Here is a 26,604-nt window from a genome sequence, read left to right on the forward strand (position 1 = left end):
GACCAGGAATAGAATAAGTCAACACTGTTTTATAAAATACAGCTAAAGTTTAGGTTTGAGGTATCAAATGGTGGAAATGCATACCGTGTGTTCGGAGGAAGTTACAGTAGTGTGGTTAACCTGTGGTAAAAATGTACATGGTGCTTTTGAGATGGCTCAGAAATACCATTAATATTATATTTTCATAGGTCTTGAAAAGTAACAAAAAACAAAAAACAAACAGATCTGGACAACTGTGTTGACACGTTTCTGTATTTAAAAATTGTTGGTTTCGGCTGTTTTTTTTGCCCAGAAATCTCTGCTGACATTTCAAACATTATTTGATGTACTGGCGTTATCATTGCCTTTCCAATTATACCTTCACCTTTGAGTTTATTCAGTGTTGACCCAGTATCACTTTACCCTACTTTTTGGTGGAGCGAAGTCACTATGGTTATGTCACCTCCTGCTTTATTTACAGCATGGTGTCAGTAGTGTGAGGGAGAGGATTAAGTTGATGTCTCCTGCCTGCCAGTGGCAGAGAGATGTGTGTTTTTGTGATCTGACAGCCTCAGTTGTGGCTGAGCTTTGAAGTGTGATGTCTCAACCTGATTTCCTGCCACCCACGATCACAGCCACCCTGTGTTTGTGACATCTGTAAGGGGCAGTAAGTAGCTGGTTATAGCAGGTGACAGCATGAGGATCTCTCCTGCTCGTGCTGCGACGGGATGTTTCTGGAGACGTCTGTGAATTACACGAGTAAACCTAACGTTACTCAGAAGAGAATGGTCTCTTTATCCGAGCTGCCATGTCCTCTTTTGACTCTCAAGGCTGTTGAAATGACTGTAAAATTTGCTTAACCTAGTTTCAGATGTATGGCAGCAAAGTGCCGGCTGTCTGAGTACAGAACAGCACCCTCTACATTCACTTAGAGCACTCATTGTGTAAGACAGAGGTATACTTATGGAAAAGAAAAGTGGCGGAAAAATTCTCACACCACTTTAGCATTACTATGCTTTTTAGTCACTTAAGCAGTATTGTTTTCCCTCCATCGAAAATATCCTATATTAAAAATTTGACTTTCTGACCTCTCTTGATGATTTGTGGTTCCTGTCAGTACAACTACCACTCACAGATGCAAACTGCAGCACACATCTAAAGGCTTATTGCAGTATATATTTACATTAAGATCAACCTGAAGTTTTGCCTGTATATTAAGGAGTTGGATATATAAAAAGCATAAAATCGCAGTGCATCAGGCGTAGGTGTAATAAATGGATCCTTTTGATAATACAATATGCTTAATTCTTGCAACTGTCATACAATGCACGTACCTCATTATTGCTTGGTTTTTAAAATGGCATAAAATATTTATAAATAAATAAATAATGAAGAAGAAGATTTTAATTTATCAAGTGTCTGGTTTGTCCTCACCAGTTTACAACCAAAATACATTCAGTTCATTACTGTAAAGGACTCAACGTTATTGAGTCTGTTTAGACAGCGGTTTACAGTCTTGCTTGAACTAGATGTTGGTAGTTTCCGCATTTTGTGGGGCTGTCAGATTGTGTTGAATATCAATGACTGGAGATTTTTCTTTTGGTTTATTCCTGCATATGTTGGCAAAGAGTTAACAAAAAAAAAGAAGTACCGTCATCAACATAGTGAAATTATAATAAATGAAACAAATTCAGCCCAGTATCTCGATTTAATTGCTACACCCCAGTGGCAGTGCTTGGACTCTTTTATTTTTTTGTTACCATGCCGCTAGGTCTTTGCAGCATTTGATTTTCCTGTCTATATGAACACAGGAGTGCTGCCACTTGTCTGACTTCTCACTCTCCCTCGGCCTCTTAGGTCAGAAGTGTGGGAGTGTGCTGCTCTGTCCGGACATTGCTCCAGCTATATAGGAATCCCCACTTGCAGGATTTTGGTGTGTGTGTGTGTGTCTGTGGAGTTGAGAATTTCACTGGGGGTGAGCGACAGACCTGATGGTGTGTGCGTGTGTGTGTATGTGCATGTGCGTGCAGTGGATGGAGGGAGTCTGTTTCTGTTCCTGGTTGCTAGAGAGACGCCCGGCGCATGCGTCGGCTGCTGCACTTTCCAGACAATAGCACTGCTGCTTAGCATTCAGAGTGAGAGGCCAAGGTGGCGCTTCCCACCATCTGCCAACAAAGGCCCAGGTCACCCAGCCTCCCTCAGCCCTCCCTCGTTTCCTTCCATCCCCCCTCAGCTCACCTCACCCCGCTTCAGGCTCAGCTGAGAAAACTGAGGGCTTCTCCTCAAACCCCCCCCCATGCCCCCCTTCTCCCCTCTCTCTGCACCCCTTGAACCCCTCTCTCATTTCATGTTCATGGTATTGTGCTTCCATCTCACTTTAAATAGACCTGTTTATTTCTCTGTCTGAAAACCTTGCCAGTTTTTTTTCCCCTCTTTTTTTTGACATTTTTCTTTTCCTGGGCTCTTTGTTTGTGTTTTTACACAAAGAATGGCGGCATAGCCCAGTACCGAGCGCTAATGTTTCATGGTACCAGTTGGCTCGGCATGCAGTGGCACTCTCGTGTCAGTTATGCAGTAGAGCTACGTAATGTATGTACCCAGCTGGTTGGTCACACAGCACAGTAGTCCTGTATTTCAGGACAGGTGTGTGTTGCCTGCATGAGAAGATATTCTCATGAGCATACTCACTGTGGGATGTTATAAATAAACTGCTGAGTTGTTATGAGCCAGCATGCAGGACTGTTCTTTCCAGAGAGGGAGTAGCCTGGTTGGAGAAGATACCCTGCTCTGTGCCAGTCATCTCCTCATGTTTTAGGTATAAAGTGACATTTACATATCGTTGTGCACATTTTTGTATTTTTTTTCTGTATTTACTCTTAGGAAAGTCTTTCATATGTAGCTTGCATCAGAGTTTTGTGGTAACAGTGCTCAATCTTTGTGGTAGTGTTAGTATTTACAGTTGGGTGCATTCAGGGAGCCATCCCACCCACACAGTGATTCTGGAAGGTCAGCGATGAAGTTGAGAATATTCACGACCACTTTTCAGCAAATAATGATGCAACTTTTGTTCGTAATATGCCAGTAGTGTATCAGATCAAGAAAATATGCTTTGTCTTATCGGCGTGCCACGGCAGTATTGCATGCCCACTGCCACCTGACATTTGCGTCATCAGTTAGCAGATAAGAAGATATTTTCCTTGTGATTGTTCTGAAAACCATATAAACAACTCTTTATGCAAGTCACAGTTTGCAATGGATCTTTAGAGGAAGGGACCCTTGAAGCCTTGAAAGCCAGAGTTCTGCACCTTGAGGTTCCCTTTTTTCCAAGTGTTTTTTTTTGTTGTTTTGTTTGTTTTAATAGGTTTTAGGTCAGAATAATAAAATATGTCTAAGAAAAGTGTTAAAAAGCTATAGTTCAAACTACTTTTGCAAACCATTCAAAATCAAAAATATATGTAAGTTTATCAGTAAGTAGTGTTTTCCACCTAGTATAAAAACACACATTTGCAGAAGCTAAATATGTTTAATCCAATCACATGATGCAGTATATGCTCAATTGCAATAATGAACTCGTTCCCGTGTGTAGTTTCTTCAATTAGCTTAAGCTTTGCAGTTCTGATTGTTGTGATCAGCCGATATCTGTTCAACATGTGATATGCTGCTATTTTGTTTGTATATCTTGCAAAATATTGACAAGTGCTGAGTTCCTCCCCTGGCCACAGGTATGAAATAGCAAAATGAATAACAGCAGGGATCTAACCTTAATGCCGAAATATGTTGACGTGCAGAGCACGCAAACATGATTTTTCTCACTTTAGTTCGTATGTTGGATGATAAAAATAAAAAAGGATTATTTTCCTGAATACGAGATAAAAGGTCCTTGAAGCATCAAATTAAAACCTGTCGAAAGGAAGTATCTCTTAAGTTTGTCAGCGAAACAAAGATGATTTTAACTGCTAGGCTTCGCTTACAAAATATGTAATCTCTCAGCTTGTTCAGTCATCTCTGTCAGCATGTTAATGCCGATCAGGTTTTCTTAAACTCTGTTGTCAAGGAGAAGAGAAAAAAAAGACGGCAGACTTCATTGATCCCCTTGGGGAAATTACTTCTCTGCATTTAACCCACCCCAGTCATAGTTAATCTGAACTATCCATGCCAGGAGCATACGTAGTCATACAAAAGAAAAACCAGTTATAACCTGGTTTTTTTCATGAGTAGTTTGTGTCTGTTGCCTGTTATCTGTGAGAATGTTTTTCTTTTTTCATGTATCGGTTGGGTTTCTGTTCAGTGTTTCATTGCAGCACGTTTTGTGGGGCTTATATGTCTGATTCAAACATATGTCAGTAACCATTGTGAATGAGGATGTGTTGCTGCTTTCTGAATCCTGGCAAGAGCCTCTGCTTTTGACACATCATCTCCCAGATAATATTTGTATTGATAATTTGTAGGATATTTGGCGAACCAAAATGATTTCTCACCAACATAAGTCATCTTTTATTTCTTTAAAAATTAAGATTTTCCCAAGGCTCTGTATTGAGATGCCGCTCCCTGTTCTTAGATTTTCTAGATGGCTGGTACCAAGTAGCGGTAAGTGGTATAGTTTCTTTGTGCCTTGGAGGCATTTCAGATATACTTGAGTCTATACATCGTAATAAATACTTAGTAGGGTTTTGTCCATGAATAACTATCAGTTGCAGACGTGCAGTTGTAAAGGTTCCATGGGCTCTGAAAAGAGTCCAATGTTTTCATTGTTAAATCCAGTGCCACCAACACGTTCAACCTTTAACAGATGTTAAAGCGGTATTGAGAAACTGCCGGCCGACAGGTGATGAGTGATTGTCTTGAGCTTAAAAATATTGAGTTAATCTCGTTTCCTCATAATAATTTCTCCACGATGATGTGCCTCGTAATACTGAAACATAAAGAAAGTGGTCACTTGAATATTGGTTTATCGCGTGCTTTGTCTTTGTATTACTATTGTAATATTTTGCATGAACATCCGGGTTTTAAAATAAACGTATATAATAACTAAGTGTTTTTCCTAAATATATCTTATACAAATCAACCTCAGCTTCAGAATTGTATGAAATGTCAAATAAACCTGGCTTCTTCAAAAATACAACTCAATACAAGATCATTTCAAGACGTTTTGCTGAAATCTTACGTGTTAGGTAAATGTATCTTAAATCAATTGGGATAAGACATTTTGATTAAAAACAAGACAAATACACTTGGTAAAATTTTGGGTTTTCGCAGTGCCGAGGTGCTTCTTGACTAATTGCGCTCTTAAATTAACACTTACAAACAAATAGGATCTCTGATGTCGGCATCCGGAGCCATTGTGGCTCAAGATTTGGTTTGTTAGAGTTGAATCCCCCAACCTACCTCCTATTGTTCCCACTGTAGTGAAAGAGCAGTCTCAGCAACAGCAGGCAGGCAGTGAGAGCTTTGTGAGCTTCGCTTTTATCCCACTGTGTATGCGTGCGTGTGTGCGTGTGCACGTGTGGCCACTGAGCCAGCATGGAGAAGGAGGGTCTGTATCTGCACCATCTGGGCCGTCGCCGCTCACTTCCTGTACCTCCACTTTTGAGCCCTCTGCACCGAGATTTCCACGATGTCTGGGAGGTGAAAGGTTCCTTTTTCCGCGCGAAGCGCACGCTTCAGTTATGTGACAAGACGATCTTTGCTATGTGCAAAGGAATTTTATGTGCGTAATCATAAGGCAGTGCCGACGGGATTGGTTGATCGATGTGATATTTGTCTGCAGACCCGCACAGTCAGCAAAAGCGGAACAGCCTGATTCTCTTGCCGTTTGCTTTTTTTTTTTTTTTTTTTTTTTTATATTTCTTGTGATTTAATTTAGATTGTTAACTCTGCAGATTTGATTCATCTTTGATTTTTTTTTCACTGATGGCAGATTACAGTTTATTGAGCTGTATCATCCGCTTGATCACACTCTCTGCTGTTTGTGAGGCCGAATTTCTTCCTCTCTTCCCCTTTCTCTTGCTCTCACACACTCAGCACTTAAATGGCTTTACAGTAAGCTAATGATGAAGCTGGAGCTGCAGCAGCTTTTCCTGCCTAAATGAGGCATTAAGGTCACTGTGGGGTCAAGGGACATAGGGGAGATTGGTTGAAACTACTTTCTGATCTCAGGAAAGATGTGTCGGTAGGGGCTTTTTTTTTTTTAAACAAACATTTACCAATTCATCCTTAAAGTGGTTTTTTTTTTGCCTACGTAGAAGCTTTCAAAAACCTTTACAAGAATGTGGTATTTGTCAGTATGAGACGGAACGCACAAGACATGAATGCAAGTATCATCAAATGCAAACATTCCTCTTGGATTGAGCGATATAATTGTTCCACAACCATATGATCGAGTATGAAAAGATAAAGCTTCATTGACTCAAATATACCAGTGCTGTTGTCTGTGTGTGCTTGATAATGCCCAAGACACAAGGCAAATGACAGTGTCATCAACATAAAAATGTGCCTTTGCATTAACAGCCCTCTATAGATTATTCCTAAAAATTGAACCCTGGGGAAAATCTTTCGTCAATTTGAGAAATTCACATTTGATACCGTCTGTATTCACACACTTCTTTTAGATTAGTGACATTATTTAAAAATAGCTTAAGAGCTTTCGGGGCGAGAGTAATATCCTTTAGTTGCTCTCTAATTTTATGTTACTGTTATACTGGGAGTTTATTTTGCTTTAGGCTTGGCCATAAACCCAAGTAGATTGCCACACATTGTTTGAATTTATGTCAGCTCTTCTGAAACGCACGTGACCTCGTGCTCTCTTAATACGTTTGTGCACATACTGTTCTGCTAAACTGGCTCCTTAAGCTATACCAGATCGCAACTAATGTCACTAAGTTTACTTTGTGAAACAACGCATGTGATCCACTGGGAAACTCTTTAAGTCCGGCCACCTTTTGGAAACTTTCTGATAGAGTATAGAGGCGTTTGTAGCTGCGCTTTGTTATCTTGCAAGTTCAACACACACAACAAACATAATAAATGCCAAGGCAGCAAAATGGCTTGACTCCAAATAGTTTGAAGTTTGCCAATTTTACTACATGTAAACAAACCGGTCTTCTAATACACATGCACTGTTGACCCAAATGTTGACATTTGCTTGTTTCTCAGAGTGCAAAAAAAAAAAAAAATCTTGTTAATGTTCACAAGGGCTTTCAGTCTAAATGACTTCCAACTTTAAGGTCGACTTGGGTTTTGGGCTGCTCCTCTTTAATCTCAGCAGCGTCAAGTATTAAATTGTGACAATTTTATGTCATTTGGATCAGCTGTCTGCTTGCAGGTAATTTTTCAGTCTTTCTGAAGCTGTAACTCTTTCAAAGTAAGCCTTTTGGTTGACATCGTGGTCACCCTCTCTCCCAAAGCAGAAAATTAATGGAGATCAAACAAATGACTTATGTCTAATTAGTGCGGTCAGCCACTTTCATGGTTGGGCCTGATGCATGCAGCAGAGCTTGACTGCAAAGTGTTTTCATCCATCTGGTCTGCCCGGCCACCCGTGTGCCCCGCCTGATATAAGTGATGTTTCACCTCAGGACATTTTGTTTTCTCAGCATGATCACTGAAATATAGCACCCCATAAATATTAAACTTGCCATTAAAATCTTGACGTTTAACAGAAGCCATCAGTCTTAATTGGCAAAACAATTGATGACTTTTCATAAATAGTTGCTCTTGGTCATCTTAACTTTGTCGTTAAAATACGTGGAAAGACAAACCAAATCAGTTCAGCGATTCAGATCTTTTTGTTGACGTGTTGAAAGTGTTCACAACGAAGGCGTAATACAAGTGTTGCTTTTCCTACAATGAGCCCGGTTTGCCACAAAACACTGTTTTGAGTGGCTGCAGGTGTTTTCTTCTGGGATTAAAAAAAATTGAGACATTCAAATCATCTGCTGTAAGAAAATCAGGTGTGCCAGTTTTTGTGGAACATTTATCTGCCTCGTCTCAACCGATGGGTTTTGGAGTTTCTTTTCCTGCACCAACCTGTGCTGGCTTGATTTCAACCCACCTTCCAGGTGGAATTGCACCTGTTGCCGTGGCAGGGTCCACCTTGGTTTCAAATCTCAACTTTTGGCTCTCCGACCTCACGTTCACAGTCGCCGCAGCTGCGCCTGCCAGCAAGCGGCCATGTAGAGCAGACAGATCAGGTTGTCCCACTATCGATAGACCCGCCTCCTGCCTTTTTCCTCTGTCTGACACACACACACACACACACACACACACACACACACACACACACACACAACCACACAGGTCAGGAAATAATTTCAATCAATCGATTCAGCGAGTTACTATTATTGATTTGTATGATTTTTGACCCCTTGAGCGAAAATGTAATCCACTATATAGAGAGATATTGCTGAAGTCCCAAAGTGTTTTCTCTTTTGTTTTACAGTGTTTTACAAATGTTTCAGATCTTTATTCTCACTCATGCCAAAATACTATCAATGTGTCATATTCCCTGCCCACGAGAAGCGGTTGATGTGGTGCCCAATAGCCTGATCATTACATTGATGTGAATCACTGATGCAATATTTCCTTCTGGTATTACAATCATGTGGGAAGGGTTTTTTTTTTTTTTCTTCTTCCGCACAGGGTACATAAGAACAGGTTAAAATTGTTTCCCACAGAATTTGTGCTCATCTTCACCTCAACTCGCATACCATTGTGAAGAGACTCAACCTCCAATTACCCTTAATTTCTGTGTGTGTGTGTGTGTGTGCGTGCGTGTGTGTGTGTGTGTTTGCGAGTGGTGGAGGGGTTGTGGGCTTGTTGTTTTTCCAAATTCCCGGGCAATGAAACAGATGATGTTTCCTGCTGTGCGCCTGCATTTTGAATCGCAGCCCTCTTTTTAAATGATTCTTTTCTTTCTTTACACCCCCCCCCCTATCTGATGCTGGCATGGCGCCAAAAGAGATGACAGCCCCTGCAGGCTAGAGCGGAGTAAAGGAAGAGGGCTTAGGGCAAAGAGAGGCGTGATTTGGGTGAAAGGAAGAAAGCCAGACGTTCGGTTTCCCTTAAACCATGTGATCAGCAGTGTGTGAGTCTTCTGCCTGAGCAGGTTACTAACCACAGGGCTTTCCTCTTGTATGTGGCCATTACACATTCCCTCCTTTGTGTTCCGATATCTGACTGATGTCTCACAAGTCATTGTCACCACTAAATATTTCAGAAGCTGTAGAGAAAGTTATCACCTTCCATGATTGTATTTTCAAGAATCGTTGAAGCCTCAACTTCTGTAGATTGATGCATGATCTTAACCTGTTCTTCTTTTGTTTAAATAAGGTGGAGAATTATTCGAAAATGCAGTGTGTACCTTGTGTAACGGCTGAATAGTTGTCTAATCATGTGCTCTGGTTGTCCCCTGACTAAAGTAGTCCAGAAATCCATTTCAGCTTTTCCCTTTAACTCTTACAAAATGGTGAAGGTACATAGTGTACTTTCAGAGATGGGGCATTTTGGGCGGGGTGGTGTGGTTGGGGGGGATCCTTGAAATCAAACTACGCAGGCTATTGGGGTTTGAGGAAAGCCTGGTGGATGTGAATGAGCTGAAAGTGTTGTATTAAACAGCAGCATGAAGTCATTTCAGCAGATCCGGGTCAGTGTTTGCTAAGCAGGAAACTTTCAAACTCTCCTTGTGTGGTTTAATCAACAATAGTTCGATTTGCAAAGACGTAAAGCATGACAGGAATCTCACCTGTTGAGCTGTCCAACTCTTATCTAGCAGCGTAACCCGTTTACCTTCTAATTGCCTTTGCAGATTTTTCCTTAATGCACCCCTTCCAGAATCCCCAGGGTTCAGCCCTCACTGGACGACCGAATCTTTTCTACACAGCCTGGAGTCGCTGCAGTCTACAGCGTGAGTCACTGCATGCAGAATGTTTTCACACACATGCACGTCACATCTGCGTACACTTTGTGCCACAGTGTTTACGTGGTTTTAAAGTTTATGTTTGGAGTAAAGTAATGGCCGGACTCATTCAAATGTATCTGCTTCAAGTTGTTGCAAGTTTGATTTTACACCTAAATCATAGACTCAGGTGCATAGCATGTACTAAAAGTGATGTGATTCTATGGCGTTTTCAGGTTGCAAAAGCATTGCAATATATAATGAACATGTTGAATACAGAGTTACTGCTGCTTTTGCCTTTTCAGGATTTCTTAAATGTGGATGCAGAGTTTCCTCGAAAAGCCAAAATGACATTGACTAGTACCGTTGTTAAAAAATCTAAACTCACCAAGTTAGGTCAACATTTTTATTAACACAATTATTGGCCAAAACTGCAATGCAGTGTTTCTCTCTTAATAATAACCTTTTTTTTTCTTTCTTTTTTCCTCCAAGTGAACACTTTATCAGACAAGTCACATTTCCTCACCTTTCCTCTGAACTCAAAATATCATTACTATCATGATGAAATAGTTGCTGCACACATGGGTAAGTGTGTTGTTTGTGCTGTGGCCTCAGCATATTTTTCTTCCAGCAAGTACACCTTTTTGACGGTTTCAGCCTGAAAATATCTGGTCCATTTGCAACCGTTATTTAACAAGACAATCAGATTAAGATTAAAAGGCACAGATTTTCACAATGTAGCAGTTTTGGTCAATAGTGCCTTCTAATATTGTTGGACAGTAAAAGCATTAGTGAGAAGATCAATTATTGCAGGAGTCCATTGAGAATGATGTTCCAGTTGCAGACCTTTTAACGAGTTCAAATTAAAGCAGTAAAGGTTAATTACTTTAAATAAAAAAATTGCAAATTTGTTAAGATACAATCAGGTTATGATTGTATATATTTATTTTGCTCATTGAAAAGGATACACTCTTTTGTTTTGTGTTCTGTTACCACCTCGTTTAAGAGAGGCGCTTATTTAGTTAAGCCATCATTGTGGACACAGAAATTGAATCGTTGCTGTCAACAAACCAGCAGAGTTTCATATTTATTCCACCTTAGCTGATAGGAAAATATACGCTCTTGTCACACAATACTTTTTTTTTTTTTAACCATCATTATAATCATGTTTTGATGAAGATTCTTTCCTCAACGGTATCAACGAAAATATTCGTGGTACGATCATTCAAATAACAGCATGGAAAAAACAAACAGCCATTACAGAGCCTGGTAGAGGTTCAATGCAGGACAAGTCAGCGTTTGCTTTTAGCACAGAGACGACACAAGGATTTCTTTACACTGAACAACATAAAAGCTTTGTGTTTCCTGTTTCCTAGCTCTGTATACATACACTCGTGTTGTTAATTCCAAACAGAGGGAGCCACGCTGGTTCAGACTCAATGCTGTGATGTGACCGCGCTCGGCCCGCCGTGGAAATATGTCACCTCAGGGGACCCAGGCATTCACTGACTCTGGCACAACCGCATTAACATTTCCTGTATAAGATTTCTGGCATAATACTTGTCCCATATTCATCAGTGTTTTCATTTGAACCTGTGTGAAGCATCAGCATGAGTTGGGGGAATCAGGTAGACAAATAAAGTTCTCCGTAACATTATTGTTACATCTTCCCTGACAGACTGTATCCCCCCCCCCCCAAAGGCATCCGACAAGATTCTCTTTTTCTCTTAGTATTTGAGTTTGGATGCTGAGCAGTGTTTGAAGAAACCCTTGCATTATGCTTCCCTGCTGCGGATCCTCCGCCTCATAAGAGATGTGTGTCATGACCTGATGACTTTGATTAGATTTGTTAAGGGCTTTGTCGACTTAGATGCTGTTAAACGCTGATGAGTGGTAATCCCACCATTAAATTCAAAGACCCCTACATTTGTTGATGCACATCCTGCGAATTAATCGTTTTAAGACAATGGGATGAAAGGAATTGATTACATTTTCACCTTATTGATTTTTCTCGCATCCAGAGAAACTGACAAATGCAGTTCACCAAGATGTTTGACTCTTAACGCTTGCTGTGGTCATTTGTGGGAAAATATTGAATCCTCAGTTTTTCTTGCTTCCCGGTGGGTTTTTCTATTGTCTCACCCCTGGATTCCCCAAAGAAGATGTTTCAACGTTTGATAATGTTGGGGACATTGTAGGTAGCTCCACATTGCACAAGGAGTGCCACTGTGTGCTTGGAGGCAGGCTATTCCGCTGTGTGCTTGTTTATTCACTGCGACATAACATACGTGGAAGCATTGGAGGGTTTACAAGATTTTGAGCACTGAAAGTTTGGTATTCAGCATTAGCTTGTAATAATGATGACACGGGTGGAAATATTCAATACTCGGTAGTGTCTATAGGGTTGACCCGCAAGGTGGATGTAGGCTTTACTCCTCATTCCCCTTTCTCTCATGTAAAGCCCCCTTATAGCCTCTTGCCTCCCCTCCCCCATCGCATCATTGCTGCACGTCCTCAGAATCAGTCACTCGCCTGAAGCAGAGCAGGCTCCTCCCCTGGCAACAGCAGCTAGATTAGTTGCTTTATCCCAGGTCATCTGAGGGAAGTGGGCCACACAGAGAAGGTGCAGAGATGCATAAGGGAGTGATGGTACAGAAGCCGCACTGAACGCAGGCCGCATCACTTGGTAGAATAAATACATCTATTTGATGATGGCGATTTTTTTAATCTTGCCGTCAGTCGCTACGTTCACGAGCTCTTAAATCCCTTCATTGATGCCAGGCTTTGTGAGAGAGAAAACAGACTCTGGAGGAGAAAGAGGAGAAGAGGTGGGTTACCCGGCTTTCTGTTCTGCTTCAGTGTCTGCTTTCTGCTTTCCTCCTGCAGTATCCTGTCTGATTCCCTGGTGTGGCAGGCATGCTGCAGCAACAAGCGGCACCTGCAGTGGTGCCAGCCCGCTAGCTGCAGCAGCCAAGGCCCACTCTGCCACACCGCAGACTGGGGACTGAATCACACGGCATCCTTACTGGATACTGTTTGTGTCTGATGGCCACTCCCTGAACCCTCTGTTGGCTAATATCGCTGAGATTTGTTTAGCACGACTCTGTTGTGTCTTACTTTACCAGGTGCTCTCTATCTCGAGCAGATAAGGGGCATTGTAATGTGATTACTCAATCCACTTTTGCCATATGAGGGCCCGGACTTCCTTACACAGCATCGTGTTGCCCGCTGCAGAACAGGCCTGAGCTGAGTTTTTAGCCAACCGCAGCATGCTTCTATATAACACGTATGTACACAGTGGGGCTAATCCCGCTGCTTGAGTGCTGAATTTACATTACTCGGCGGGGGAACTAATGGCTACTGGAATCCCACCCCTGCTGTTCCTTCCGCTACACCAGTCTGACATATTATCTCATTTTGCACATCTAATATAATTGCTTCATGTCACACAGGTACCCAGGCACGCTGGCCCTCCTTACACTGCTCATGACATCACAAAGGGACATCCCAACTTGGCCGGCACCCCGCCTGGTCATGCTCACTCCCCGGCGCTCTCTCAGGTATCAGTACCCACAGCTTCCCCGTATCGCTACCCTAAGGGCTGGGAGGCAGGCGGAGGGGTGAGTTTATCACTGTGGCCGTCATCATCCTCTCTGCATACTGACTGTCAGTCTTTTACATTTGCTTTATATCTGCTCTCTTTCTTTTCCTAATATAAAATTCTAATTGGATTTAAAAACTACTTTTGTTTACACCCATAATCTTCTTTTTGTCATTTAAAGCAAGCTTTCAAATCACAAAAACTTCATAATAATTCATCTGCATAACCGATGTTTAAAACATTAACAATAATTGTGCTAAAATCTATTAATTCCTTCCCATTTCCCCTCTACCTGTTATTGGTTGTCATTCATTTTTCACCCCATTTTACTATTATTGTCATTTTTATTTCTGTTGATTACATTTGAAATCCACCAGTAAGTAATGTGTGCATGACTGTATTGTTTTAAGGGAACTCTGGTGACTTGAAGGATTCAAACACACTGAACCACAATAATGATTGCATATGGTAAAACAGGGCTTTAATGTTTTCTGTGTACAGAGCTGACATTCCTGATAAGAGCCTGCGAAGAGAAAAGCCCAGAGTGCATGTAGCAACACAAAGATAAACAGTGCAGCCTGGTTAGGGTGAAAGTCTGTTTGAACTAATTGTACACACAGACTTTCACTTGTGAGTGACCTATATATTTAAAGGCTAATACCGAAAAGTAGAGCACCAGAAACAGAAAATGTGCAGAAACAGTAGGAGAACATTTTTTGAGCCTGCAAATGTCCTTTATCATCAAATGGTCACGTTTACTTCAAATCAGTCATGGTAGTATAGTGTGTCTACAACACAGTGATGTCAGGTTAATGATCACTATATTTTTAGCTATATTTATGTGTAAGTGGATATGTCAGGATCCACTCTTCACCCAGTTATTTGGTTACACTTTATACAATCTATTGTGCAGCAGCCCAGCCATAAAGTCAGTATCTACAAAAGTAGATACTTGAACTGAACTGCATTATAAAAAATCTATTTCTATACTCATTTCAGGATTAAAGAAGTAGTCAAAATACTTGATACTTGATTAATAAAAAGGCAAGGGAACAATCCCAACATAGTGCAGTCCACTTCTACAATGCTGTTAACGACATTCTCAAAATAGAAACATTCAGGTTAATTGAATATTTGTATTATTATTATTTATTTTTATTTTTATTTTTTTTTAATGGTGGAGTTGATAATATTAAATCACGAACATGTTGATTTTTGGTTGTATTCTGTCTTTGAACAGTGTTCGTTTAGTGATTTATTTTGACTGTGGAATTAAAGTAGTTATTTTTCATAAACCACATTTGCAGACGTACTGCTTACACACCAGTCACTTCACATGTATTTTATCTGAAAAATGATCTGCATTGTAAACCTTTGAAAGGGCCGTCTTCCATTTCAAGACTCAAGCTCTCCTGGTCAAACCTCTGGGAAACGGCTATTGTGCAGAATAATTATTTAGACTTCAGATATGCATATAAAGTCCTTCATCGTGCAGATCTATTGGCAGAAGCATTGTGGTCAGATTGAATGTAAGCCAAAAAATAGATCTGATTTGAGAGGGGTTTAATGTATTTACAGTTAGAAAATCTTTCATCACCTTCTTTCTTTTTCTATAAGATGTAGGTGGGTAAGGGCAATGATAAAATTCATAGGAGCTGAAGAACAAAATTAAGTCAGGGATAAGTGTTATGATCAAATGTCCTCTCTTTCACCTCTCTGTACTCCATCGGTTTGCCCCTATTGTTCAGGAAAATATGTCAACATACACAGGTGACTATATAAGGCCAATCCCCTAATAACAAAGACATAAGCGGTACCAGGTAGTGTTGGTGTTGTGGTAATGCTGCTCTTGTTCATGATGACTCCGTGACTCAGCGCCTCTCTGAAAGTATGTGACTATGCTTGCCAAGAATCTAGTTGTTCCTCTCCACGGTCATAGCCTAATGGCCCACTGCCTCACCTTAAAGCAGCTCTAGTCTCTTACCAGCCTTCTATAAATAGTCTCGTCAGCCAGCACAAACTTAAATTATCGCAAACGTCTCAGCGGCAGCTTGAAGAAGAGTAAGCAGATCTGCTTAAACCCACCTCTGCCGAGCTGCACTGCACACAGGATGAAGAATAAAGGAACACAGGATTTAGCGTCCTTGAGGGCATCAATTATCTTTAAGCAGTACATAAACCCCAGTTGAAAACACTTTCTCCCAGAAACATCCAAAGCAACTAAGTCCTGTTATAAATTATGTATTGTATTTTTTATTTTATTTTTTTTAATACACAATGTCTAAATGAAATGACTGATGGTTGTTTATATTTTGATCAGTACATAACAGATACTTTTGTTGTTGTTTTTTTCCCCCTCTCTTTTCATGCGTCTTCTTTTAACAGTCCCCATACAACCCTGGGCAAAATGCTGGCTCCGCTCCTTTAGTGTATTCTCCCCAGACACAGCCAATGAATGCACAGCCACAGAGTCGCCCGGTGAGTGCTCCTCCAGCCCAAGATTTACAGCACACCTGCCTCCTAGTACCCAAGCAGTTTGAGGTTCAGTGTGACTGTATTTGAAAAAAAAAAAAAAAAAAGAAGTTTCATTGAGCAAGTGTTCAGAAGCCACATAAAGCTTGGCAGTTGTTGGCTGATCTTTGATTGTGGCCATGAGGTACTTGAACATATGTTGCATTTATTTAATTTGGTCTCCTTCATTCACTCCGTAGAAGCTGATTGTGGGTGGTGGTGGTATCGCTGATGGCTTACTGGACATGAGTCTGCTCTATGTAATTTTTTTTTTTTACCTTTACCTTTTATCTCTACTATCATGTATATGCTGTCTAGAAATTTGACCACACACAGTGCGCTTCATCACAAGCATTTAACACACAATGCAGTTTTATATGTAGTAGTGTAATCCATAATGTAATGTCAGAGTAGTAGAAATATGTTTTTAAATGTTCTAATGTGTATTTATATATACTATACAGATTAGGAAGTTTAGACTAGAAGACTAGAAATATTGGCTGTCTGAGTGTTGGATTTCCGAAGAAAATGGGAAAGGAAATACATAAGATTTTTGCCAGATCATTAGTTCTCTTAGCAGTAATAAAGTGATCAGAAAATTGCTGAACTTGATGTCAAACTAAAACCCATCAGGTGGTGCTTTTCACCGGGGCTTAAAATCAATTAAATTTGTTTTCTAGTGATTTTTTTTTTTTCCATTAATTTCTCTTTTTTTCTCTTATGAATAGAAATAAGCTTAACTGATATGGAATGACTTGGGTGCATCGTTTAGCCAGTTTCTTTGTTTAGATTCGAAGGGAAATTTAAGCTTTCTATTTTGTTGGCTCCTTAAAGCGTCTAGACAAAGAACTTAAACTGCATCATTAACCCTGAAGAGCTTTTTTTTTTTTTTTGCAAAGCATTTGAGTATTTATTTAATTACCTTTTTTTTCTTTTCTTTTTTTCTTGGCTCAAGTTTCAGTTGAGGCTTGCTATGCTTCTTAGTTTTTTTGTTGTTTGCTAGTGTTTGTATGAAATTCTTTAGAAAAATCCAGCCATTTTATTGGGTTTGTTGAGTGTAGCCTCAGGAAAGCCATTTTAAAACAGACAGCACCTCAAAACCATTTGTCTCAAGTCTTACACCATGAAAAGTTTAGTCTAAAAAACTACATTAAAATATGATATTGACTTTGCATTATTTATGAGTCATGCAAGGCTCTTGCCCAGCCCCCATCAGGAGAGAAAGTCTTACCAGATCTCAGTCAGTGTGTATTTACACATACAGTAAGTCTTGGCTCAAACTGTGCATTTACTTTTAGAAAAGGTCTGCCACCCTGAAAAATGGTTATCTCCTCTGCAGAATGCCTCATAGAATGTAAACTTGTTGTTTTCTTCTTCTGTATTTGATAATTTTCCAGAACAATATCTGTGGCCTCATGTGAACCCACTATTTGTGGTACTCAAGCTGGTAAATGCAAATACACACTGTGCCTGTGGACTGGAGCTGCATCATGTGCCATTTGTCCTTAAAGCTTTGTTTCTGTGTTGTTGTATAGTATATTTTCAAGTGTAGGCCTCCATCGCTCATCTTATACTATATCTGTGTCTTTCTTGTGCTCTTTCTTCTCCCTGCTTTGCCATCACTGCTTCAATACCCCCGCTGGACCTCTCCTCCCTCCCCCACCAGTTTGCTACGGGCCCTCGACCAACCCACCATCAGGTAATTTACCCCCGCTGAACGCCCCTCCTGCTCCCTTTCTTGCATCATCATCATCAAAGCAGTTTGCAGGTCCCTGCTGGCAAAGGGCTGCTTTTAGGGCGTATGCTGTTCCTCAAAAAGACAAAAAGAAAACCTGCTTCGAAGGCCTCCAAATGTCTTGGAATTGGTTTAAGAGGTCTTTTTTTTTTTTTTTGTCCCGGGATGCTTTGGAGCTAGTTAATTATGATGTCCAGCCAGGTGCACCGTGTTGTTTTCTGGTTGTGATTTTTGAGGATTTTTCATTTATTTATATCCTGTGGGTGATCTGGTTCATTCCAGAAATCTGTAATGGAGCTTGTGGGCTTTCAATGTCAAGCCCCAAGTTAAACAAGTAACTGGTTTTGTGCAGTTTGTTGTCCCTCTTTTACTCATTATTCCCTGATGTTGTTGAATTTAAAAGGCCTGTTTTAACAGTTTTCAACAACAGCGAGATCCAAAGTGCTTGCTATGCACAGGGTGTATTTTGACGTGTCCAAGTCCATGGCAGACATCCATCTTCTATACGACCTCAATCAATTCAGTGTTGCAAAGTGCTGGAACTAATCTCAGCTTACAATGGGGGAAGACCAGGTACAACCTGGACAGGTCGTCAGTCCATCACAGGCTCACACAATAAAGAGAAACACATTATTACATACCATGAGATTGCGATCATAGATTGTAAGTTCTTTTTGCTGTTACGGCAATAACATGAAGGAATGTGCACTGAATCACTTAGACACATGCAAATATAGATCCAACATCAGGTATTTTTTTATACTTGAGGGAAAATCATTAACAGCTGTAAGAGATAAACTGTTTCAGCTTTGGTTAACGTTGATGCAAAACGTGCAAAATTCTGATTTGTGTGAAAAACGGCAATTAAAAAGTTGCACCATTTGGTACCTTGAGGTTTATGGGAATTAATTGCGAGTTGCTTCTATTGTCACAATGTACAGCTGGGAGCAACCCGAGTGATGTTATATATCCTGTGCACAAATACAGAGGCCAGATTGTCTTTCTCTTTATTGTACTGTATAAATGCGCTTCAGACTGAAGAAGTCGTGCCGATAAACAAATGTTCTCTGTGGTTTAGAAATATAACCTGACTATAACCGAGCAAACACTGTATGACTCTTTTCCAAAAATGTTATCATTATTTTCATCCAGTGTAACTGGTTGAGATCAGATGATTTACTCTGGCAGTGAGTTATGTTTTGCCTCTTCATCCTGCAAACCCTTTAAGGTTGCTTTGTGTTTGTTCAGTTAGAAGTTGTGATTAAATTCAGAGTTTTGTTACATTTGATTGAATAGAAGTGCACAGATATACCTCCCCATTCATCCTGCTCCCTGTCATCAGTAAAATCATGAACCGAACAGCCGCTATGTTTGACAGACGAGGCGATTCACAGTGTTCCTTTCATTCTCCACATTTCAGTCGTTATTTTGAAAGGTGGATTTTGGTTTAATTATTTTGCTCCCGTACAAAACTGCCTTATTTCTTGTTTCAAACCTGACCTAGTGGGTAATATAAGTCCTTTTGTATACTATTTGAAACAGTGTTCAGCTTCTTACAGTATGACCTTACACAATTTGCCTGGTGCAAATTTACCTTTGTTTGTATACCTAATGCAAAACATCCTGGATAGGCTGCTTGCTCACTCTAGAAGGGCTCTCGGTAAATAAGTGTGATAGTCAGGCGACCGCTGCAGGTTTCACCCAAAATCTCAATGCTTGTTGGCAGGAATTATTAGTTATTCTTCTCTGTGTCCTGAGTTTGGAAAATAACTGTAAGGGCTGAATGACTGATTTGCTTCTTTTATAAACTTTTGTGATCTGTGTATATGTTGAATAGGCTATAACATGTGGACAGCTCTTTAAAATAGAACTATCACATTCCAGCTTTAGAATTAGTATCCAGTAATCTGATCTTATTTAAGACACAAGAAAAATACTGAAGAACAAAAGACTTCAAATATTTGGGCTGCTATGTCCAAGCGATTAAGGAAAATAGTAGTTTAATTACTCTAAGTTACTTACTTGCTACTCTCAGTTTTAGTGTAAAACTCTCATGTTCTTTTTTTTTTTTTTTTTTTTTTTTTATTATTATTTATTTCGAATTGATGCAAAGAGGAGACATTGTTGTTATTAACCAAACTAGTTGTCCCAAATATTTAGCTTTGACACTTCATGGCTGTAAATAAGAATAGGAACACGATTATTTTGGTGCTTGTGTTGCTAAAATTGTCACTTTGTGCAATAACCTCCTGGGACTGGTCTGATTGGTTTCCAGTAGTAACACCAAGGTCCTGCAATTAACTTGGCTGGTTTTATGGTTGCCTGGGAAAGCCTTGTGGTTTGGAGTTCACAACTACATGCCACATTTAGTGACAAAGTGATTATAAGAATGAATCGTTTGAGATTCAGATTCTTTTGTCGTTTTCATATGACAGGTTTCAGAATCACAAGGTAGTTATGGGAATTTTTTTTTGTTGTGAAAGCAAACTATGTAATATGGGGCGTATGGACAGACTGTGGTCAAGCAGAGAAGCCAAGACAGTTGTGGGTAGACCATCCCAGTGTTTGTCTGTTTTCATGGCTGACACTTGTGTAAACAGCCCAGGTCCTGTTGAACCGTTGACACTTTGTGAACCAAATGTGGACGGATTATGAAGGGCATGTAAATGTCTTCATGTCTGGCAGTTGAGTATTTATGGTCCTGTTTGTGTATTACCTTGTGTGTGCCAACCGACTCAGACGTGTCTCGGCATTGACATTGAGGCCGAGCGGCCTCCTGCTCTCCTTGTGTTTGTTGTTTCAACACTGTAATGATTTATACAGCTGCCAGTTTTCCAAGATTGACATGTTATTCACACCTCCACGTCCCCAATAGATGCCTGGTGTTACTTGTTGTCTTATATCCTCACCTTCTGGGACTGTCTGTGTGGACACGTTGCATGCAGACTAATAATAGTATGGTGTCAAAGTGTAACGGGTGAGTTTGTTGGCATTGCATACACACCCAAGTGCATGCTCAGGCTGTCACAAACTGGCGCTGAGAATTCTTGTGCCGCCACGGAAGTGGAATCGGAAAGCAGATGAAGCTGAACAGTGGCCTTTTATACCAATAGAGAAAACGGCTATTGTCCCTTGAAACACACTCCATTCACTGTAAAGAGTGCATCCAAGTCCAAAAGCTTATCTGGGGAAAGTGTAAGTCTGCTTTAAAACAAGCATGATGTTTTAATATTATTGTAACGCGTTTGCTTTCATAAACACATACAGCAGAAATGTTTTAAATCCACGCCTGCCATGAAAAAAAAAAACGGTGGTTATCATGCATTTCATCCGTTTTATAGGCTCTAAAGAATGGAAATGACACTTTCAGCATTTTCAACAAAACTCGGACGTACAGAATATGAAGATAGTATAATTTTTGACAGGAAGTTTTGGATCATTGTGACAGTTCACCTCGTTATCTCATCGCATTATAGCAGATGTTATTATGTATTTTATACGAATACTAAACAAGGAAACCAGACAAAATTTCAAGTTCAACAAGCCACAATAGAAACTTTCCAGGAGAGCCAACGTGTGCCTGACCTCCATGATGCAGTCGAGTGTGTGCAGCTCACCCTTGGCATGTGGCCCTTCACACTAATCCCCCGTTGCTAAGTCAGCGTCGCAGGTGACAGCCAGTTCTCAGCGGGGCTAGGAAATGGCAGTTTGAAAATGTGAGCTAACCTGGCCGCAGACTTGATCCACGCTGTTGGAGAAAGATAATGCACCTTGGAAGAGAAATGCATTTTTTCAATCGGAGCCCTATTTGCACGCTGGACGCCAGTGCATGGTATATCAAGGTCGCCACAAGTCGAGTATCAATGTGACATTTTGACCATGACTTTTTAAGCTTTTTCCATTTAAACTCCCACTCAGTGATACAGCACCCCACATTCACTGGTTCATTTCCATTGTTTGAGCTATTTTTAGTGAACAGAGTGACTCAGGATCATTCTCATGTCTGAGGTGAATGAACATAATTGGACCGTTTCCTGATGATGTATGTGGTTACTTAAGTCTCACCAGTGCGGTCTCCCATTGGCTCTTTTCTCTTTCCTGCTTTCAATACCCAAAGGGAGGATTCAGGCCCATCCAGGTAACATTTCCCTCTGTGTCTTAAGTGTCTGCAGACGTGCATGGCATGACGTGGATCATCCTGAAATGATCCCAGCTCTCCTGACTTTGAACCCTGCACTTCCCATCATTTTCAGTGTCCTCTCAGTAGAGAGTTATCATTTTGTCCCCATGTCCCGTCTCTTATCCTGTGAAAGATGATTACCGGAATTTTCATTTCATAATTTTGCCCTTCCCGCCCTTCATTCATAATTCATTGTTAAACTTGCACACTTAAATGAACAGCATGACTAATAAAAAAGGTGATATATGTTTTCTCCAGATATACATAGAAATATTTTTTTCTACCTTTCGATTTCCGTGTGAAGATACAACTTCGAAGTGTCTGGTTTGAGTAATTGACACTGTTAATAAAAAGGAGTACTGTTGCAAAGTTGTTTTATCTGTTCCTTTATTTTTCTTGCTTGCCCAGCCTTCCAGTTCAAATGAATTTGACTTCATATAGCTGCTAATAAAAGGTTTCCTGGTTATTGCCCAGATTTCCACACAGCCATTTACAATAAAGCCATTGAACTTGATTTATTGTGTGAAAGGTGATTTCCCTCCTGGGTATTTTTAGACCGTTTAACAGCATTATTTAGTTGGCTCTCGTTCACTGGCGCATACAAACATTGTGGTTGGGTATTCCCAGCTTGAGTCCTGGTTGTTTGGAAGTCGGTCACAGCTGTTGGTAGTGGTCTTACTTCAGGCTCTGAGCACAATTACTTTCAACATTAACTTTTATGTGCTGTCCAAACTCGAAAGCCAATACAATAGGTAACTTTTAAGTAATTGCAACATGTGCATGTGAGAAACTATAGACGATGAAGACTAATGTCTCTATCTGCTTCACTCTATGATGCACCAGAAAATAACATATTCCCACAATATGAGCGGAGTCCCACGTTTTTGACCAATTGGTCAAGCAGCCGAGGAACACAGACGTTTGTTGTGCATATCCACCAATCCCTCAGCATTTTTCTTTCTTTTGGGCAGTGTAAAGCAGCTGGACTAAATACTATGATATGGATAAGAAAGCCTGAACATGGGGAAACCTCTGCAATTTTTCAGGCCTTCCACAAGAAAACCACAATAAGTGATGCATGTCTCTAAGAATATGTCAGTGATTACTCAAGCTGTATTGTAAAAATCTAAGGCAAATGTCTCTTTGTACAGCTAAGAATACTAGCCACTGAAATCTTTCATAGCTTTATAGCTGTGGGAAGTTACATCAGTCTGTTCATTAGAGAATATAAGTCAATACCATACTTTGCTTTGATAATTAAAATGAAAAAGGAATGGTATATACAGTGTGTGTGTATATATATATATATAATTATTTTTTTCATTTTGCAATTCCACCTCACTCATGAGCTGGTGTGTTGTACTTCCAATATGGAAACACTGTGATAGCACCGGCGAATAATGGAATAATGCAATAATGCAATATGATTGATAAGTTGTTGGGGTTTTTTTTTTGTTTTTTTTTTAATGGGATTTGTCTCAGATTCCTGCGCAGTGAATTTCTCTGACTCAAATTGTGCCTCTTTGAATGCCTTTGTTAAGTCTGTCTGGTGTGTTAGAGGATTGTGGGATTACATATTGTGTAATATAATATTCAAACAAAGGTAAATGCAGGTTGGTGCTCTTTTTTTGTGTAGATATGATTTCTCAGAAAAATAATGTTACCAAGGAGCAAGTATATAAAAAGAGTAATTTCCAAGAGATTTTTGTTAAGACGATTCTTGGTTGGGATCATAAGTTCATTATTAATGTGTAACAGTGTCTCTCGACTTGAAAATAAGCTTGTCTTTTGTCTGAGAGTGGATTTTTTTTTTTTTGTTATGATCTGCCGCTGTCTGCTGTTAAAAAAACGGGGCTCACTGTGTAGAAACGTGTTGAACAAGTAATGAAGACATCTGGAAAAATTGCACTGGCTTGTGAAAATAGATAAAGCACGGCTCCATGCTGAAACTACAACTGCAACTTATGGGATAGTTTTTAATGTCTTTCATTGTCTTTGTCTTTTTTCTTTTCTTTTCTTTTTTTTTTTTAATAGTTTTTTCAGAGGACTCAAATGCAGACTGCGAGGCCCACCATCCCGACGAACACGCCCTCCATACGGCCTGGCTCACAGACGCCCACCGCCGCTGTCTACCCCACGAATCAACCAATCATGATGACCATGGCACCCATGCCTTTCCCTTCCCCACAGGCTGCACAGTACTACATCCCACAGGTAAGATAAGTCCTCTTTGAATAACTACTTGGAAATAAAATGTGTGACTGGTATAGCAGGTCGAGGCAGAATCTCGACCAGTATTATGAATCCTCTCCCAACATTTAACACCCTCTTAAATAAATGATGGGGTATTTCTTAACTCCCGCTGCAACAGTGCCATCTGATATGTCATTAAGTCCATTATTGACATATAAGCTACAATCATCAACATGATTACTTGGGATTTCCAGCTGCTTTTTTGTGTGTTTTTAATATGATGAAACCACATGGAGTTCAAATATCTCAGGGTCTTATTGACGAGTGATGGGGAGGAATCGTCAAATTAGCCACAGATTCGGGCAGGCGGCTGCAGACTGTTGTGGTGAAGAGAAGCTGAGCTGTAAAGCAAAGCTCTCCCGTTTATCAGTCAGTCCACATCCCCTCCCTCACCCATGGTGGAGGTGTTTCGGGCATCTGATTAGGACGCCCCATGGTCGCCTCCCTTTTGAGGTTTAGAATCGGAATCAGAGTACTTTTTTCATCCCAGGGAGAAATTCTTTCTTTACACCAGCACTGTCAACTGGCCCAGAGTGGCAGGAAGTTGCATGGCACATAGATGTCTGGGCTTCTTTGCTCTCCGTACTGCCACCGTGACCCCATATGTATAAAGCGATAAATGAAAGCTGAAAGGCCGTTCTCGCAAATAAATTCCATGAAGTTTGCTATCGGCCTATTTATTTGGAAAAAGAGTGGCTTGGATGTCTTCCTCTGTATTGTGCCGATCTTCAAAGCTGTTATATGTTTCCAAAAAATAGCATAACGCTCACTCTCGACATGAGATGTTTTCAGGTGCTAAAACAGATCGGCTGTTTATCTCGAGCCATTTCGATTCCTCTCACGCATTCCTATCTTGGAGCTAAATCTGAACTTTTTGACTATTGATTCCTCTTCTTTTCCTCCTTGCTTGGTTATTTTTTTTTTCTTCTGTCCATTCATCAATCTACCGAGCCAGGGCAGACTCTTGATATGAGAGTCTTCACATATGGTGTGAAGCCAGAGCCTCGCATTATAGAGCGCTTTTTTTATGAAGGGGTAACAATGACTTTGAGAGTGTCGTTTGGAAGCGAAATACAATTCCAACAATAAAACGGTAATTGTAAAGTGAGCAGTTTGAAAGATGAAAGTGTTTCTGTTCTTTGAATTGCATGTCTGAAATGGGCTGTACGAATAAAGCCGTCTCACTTTGTGGTCGACGTCTCTCCCCATCCTCCTTGCTTTCAGTATCGCCACAGTACGCCGTATGTGGGACCTCCTCAGCAGTACTCTGTACAGCCCCCGGGGTCTGGCACCTTCTATCCTGGTCCAGGGCCAGGGGAGTACCCTGCCCCATACCGTGAGTCATTAATCCAACACAGATGCACATCCAGCACAGTTCCCACCGCCATAAAATCTGAATTTGCCACGCAGAGAACATGATGGTTGTACTAAAACTCTCTTCTTCTGCTTTTGTCTTTTTTTTTTCCCTTTCCGGAACCATCCGTTCAGATCCCCTCAGGTACCACCCACCTGTCTCACCCTCTGTCCCTGCTCCCGTCCCCACAGCTGGTCCACCCTACTACCCCGGACAGACTGTGTATCCCCCCTCACCCCCTATCATAGTGCCTACACCACAGCAACCTCCACCAGCCAAGCGTGAGAAAAAAACAGTGAGTATCTTAGGAGTTCCTTGATCTCTTCCATGACATTTTTTTTTTAAACAAAATTCTTTCGACTTGTATCATGTTGTACAATGTGATCATCACAATCAAGTAAAATAAACCCAGTTAATAATTTTTTTGAGGGTTAAAAAAAGAGATTAAAAACTATTTGTTTGTTTTTTTCATTTTCCAAATAAAATGTTAAAAAGATAGTTACTTTATAAATGTTTAATCTTCTGTCAACCTTAGTAGCAAGGCGCAAAGATCCTACTATCGCTGTGATTTTATTGTTATTTTCTGCCGGGGGTTTTTTTTTTTCTGAGAATAACTGGCTCTGCACCGTTGGGTGCACGGACACAAAAATCACATCAAAATGTGCGGAACGTTCCGGAATATCTTGCTCTGACTTTTGTTAACGATTTGGCTAACCGTTTCTGAAAAAACTGCAAAAAAATGTCCCATACAAAGCGGATGGGAGAGGCGCCTCATGGAGATCAGTGAGGCAGGCACACCAAATTTCCTCTGGAGTTTTTTTTTTTATTTATCACTTGAAATTTAATCTTTTTTTTTTTTTTTTATTAATACATTTTTCATTGCACATTGATCTATACATTTTGATATTGAATTTTCTGGATTGACTTGGAACATTCAAAGGCTTTCTATGCTTTGGAGATTTGCAAAAAAAAAAAAACTCTTTTCATTTTGACTTTTCTATATGGTTTGATGAAGGTCTATATATAAGAGATTTTTTTTTGTTTCTAGAAATTGGACTGTAAACGTGATGTCTCATATCCAGGATCTAATATTCTGTTT

At 40.3% G+C, this 26,604-nt stretch overlaps 1 protein-coding gene across 3 annotated transcripts in view; it reads left to right on the top strand.

Annotated features, from left to right (window-relative positions):
- The window catches only part of eif4g3a (eukaryotic translation initiation factor 4 gamma, 3a), a 53,468-nt gene that overhangs the window by 1,783 nt on the left and 25,081 nt on the right, over positions 1-26,604 (top strand). For 2 of the 3 annotated variants that reach the window (XM_080495664.1, XM_080495663.1), the window contains exons 2-8: positions 9,808-9,880; positions 13,324-13,491; positions 15,858-15,950; positions 17,650-17,682; positions 23,933-24,112; positions 25,376-25,487; positions 25,640-25,800. In XM_080495664.1, coding sequence (XP_080351790.1) covers positions 9,808-9,880; positions 13,324-13,491; positions 15,858-15,950; positions 17,650-17,682; positions 23,933-24,112; positions 25,376-25,487; positions 25,640-25,800 — 820 coding nt within the window. Of the gene's footprint in view, positions 1-9,807; positions 9,881-13,323; positions 13,492-15,857; positions 15,951-16,183; positions 16,244-17,649; positions 17,683-23,932; positions 24,113-25,375; positions 25,488-25,639; positions 25,801-26,604 lie in introns of all 3 variants that reach the window. The other variant, XM_080495662.1, reaches the window with a different exon arrangement.

The sequence above is a fragment of the Blennius ocellaris genome (genome assembly GCF_963422515.1).
Source record: "Blennius ocellaris genome assembly, chromosome: 4".
In the NCBI taxonomy this organism is placed as follows: Eukaryota; Metazoa; Chordata; class Actinopteri; order Blenniiformes; family Blenniidae; genus Blennius; species Blennius ocellaris.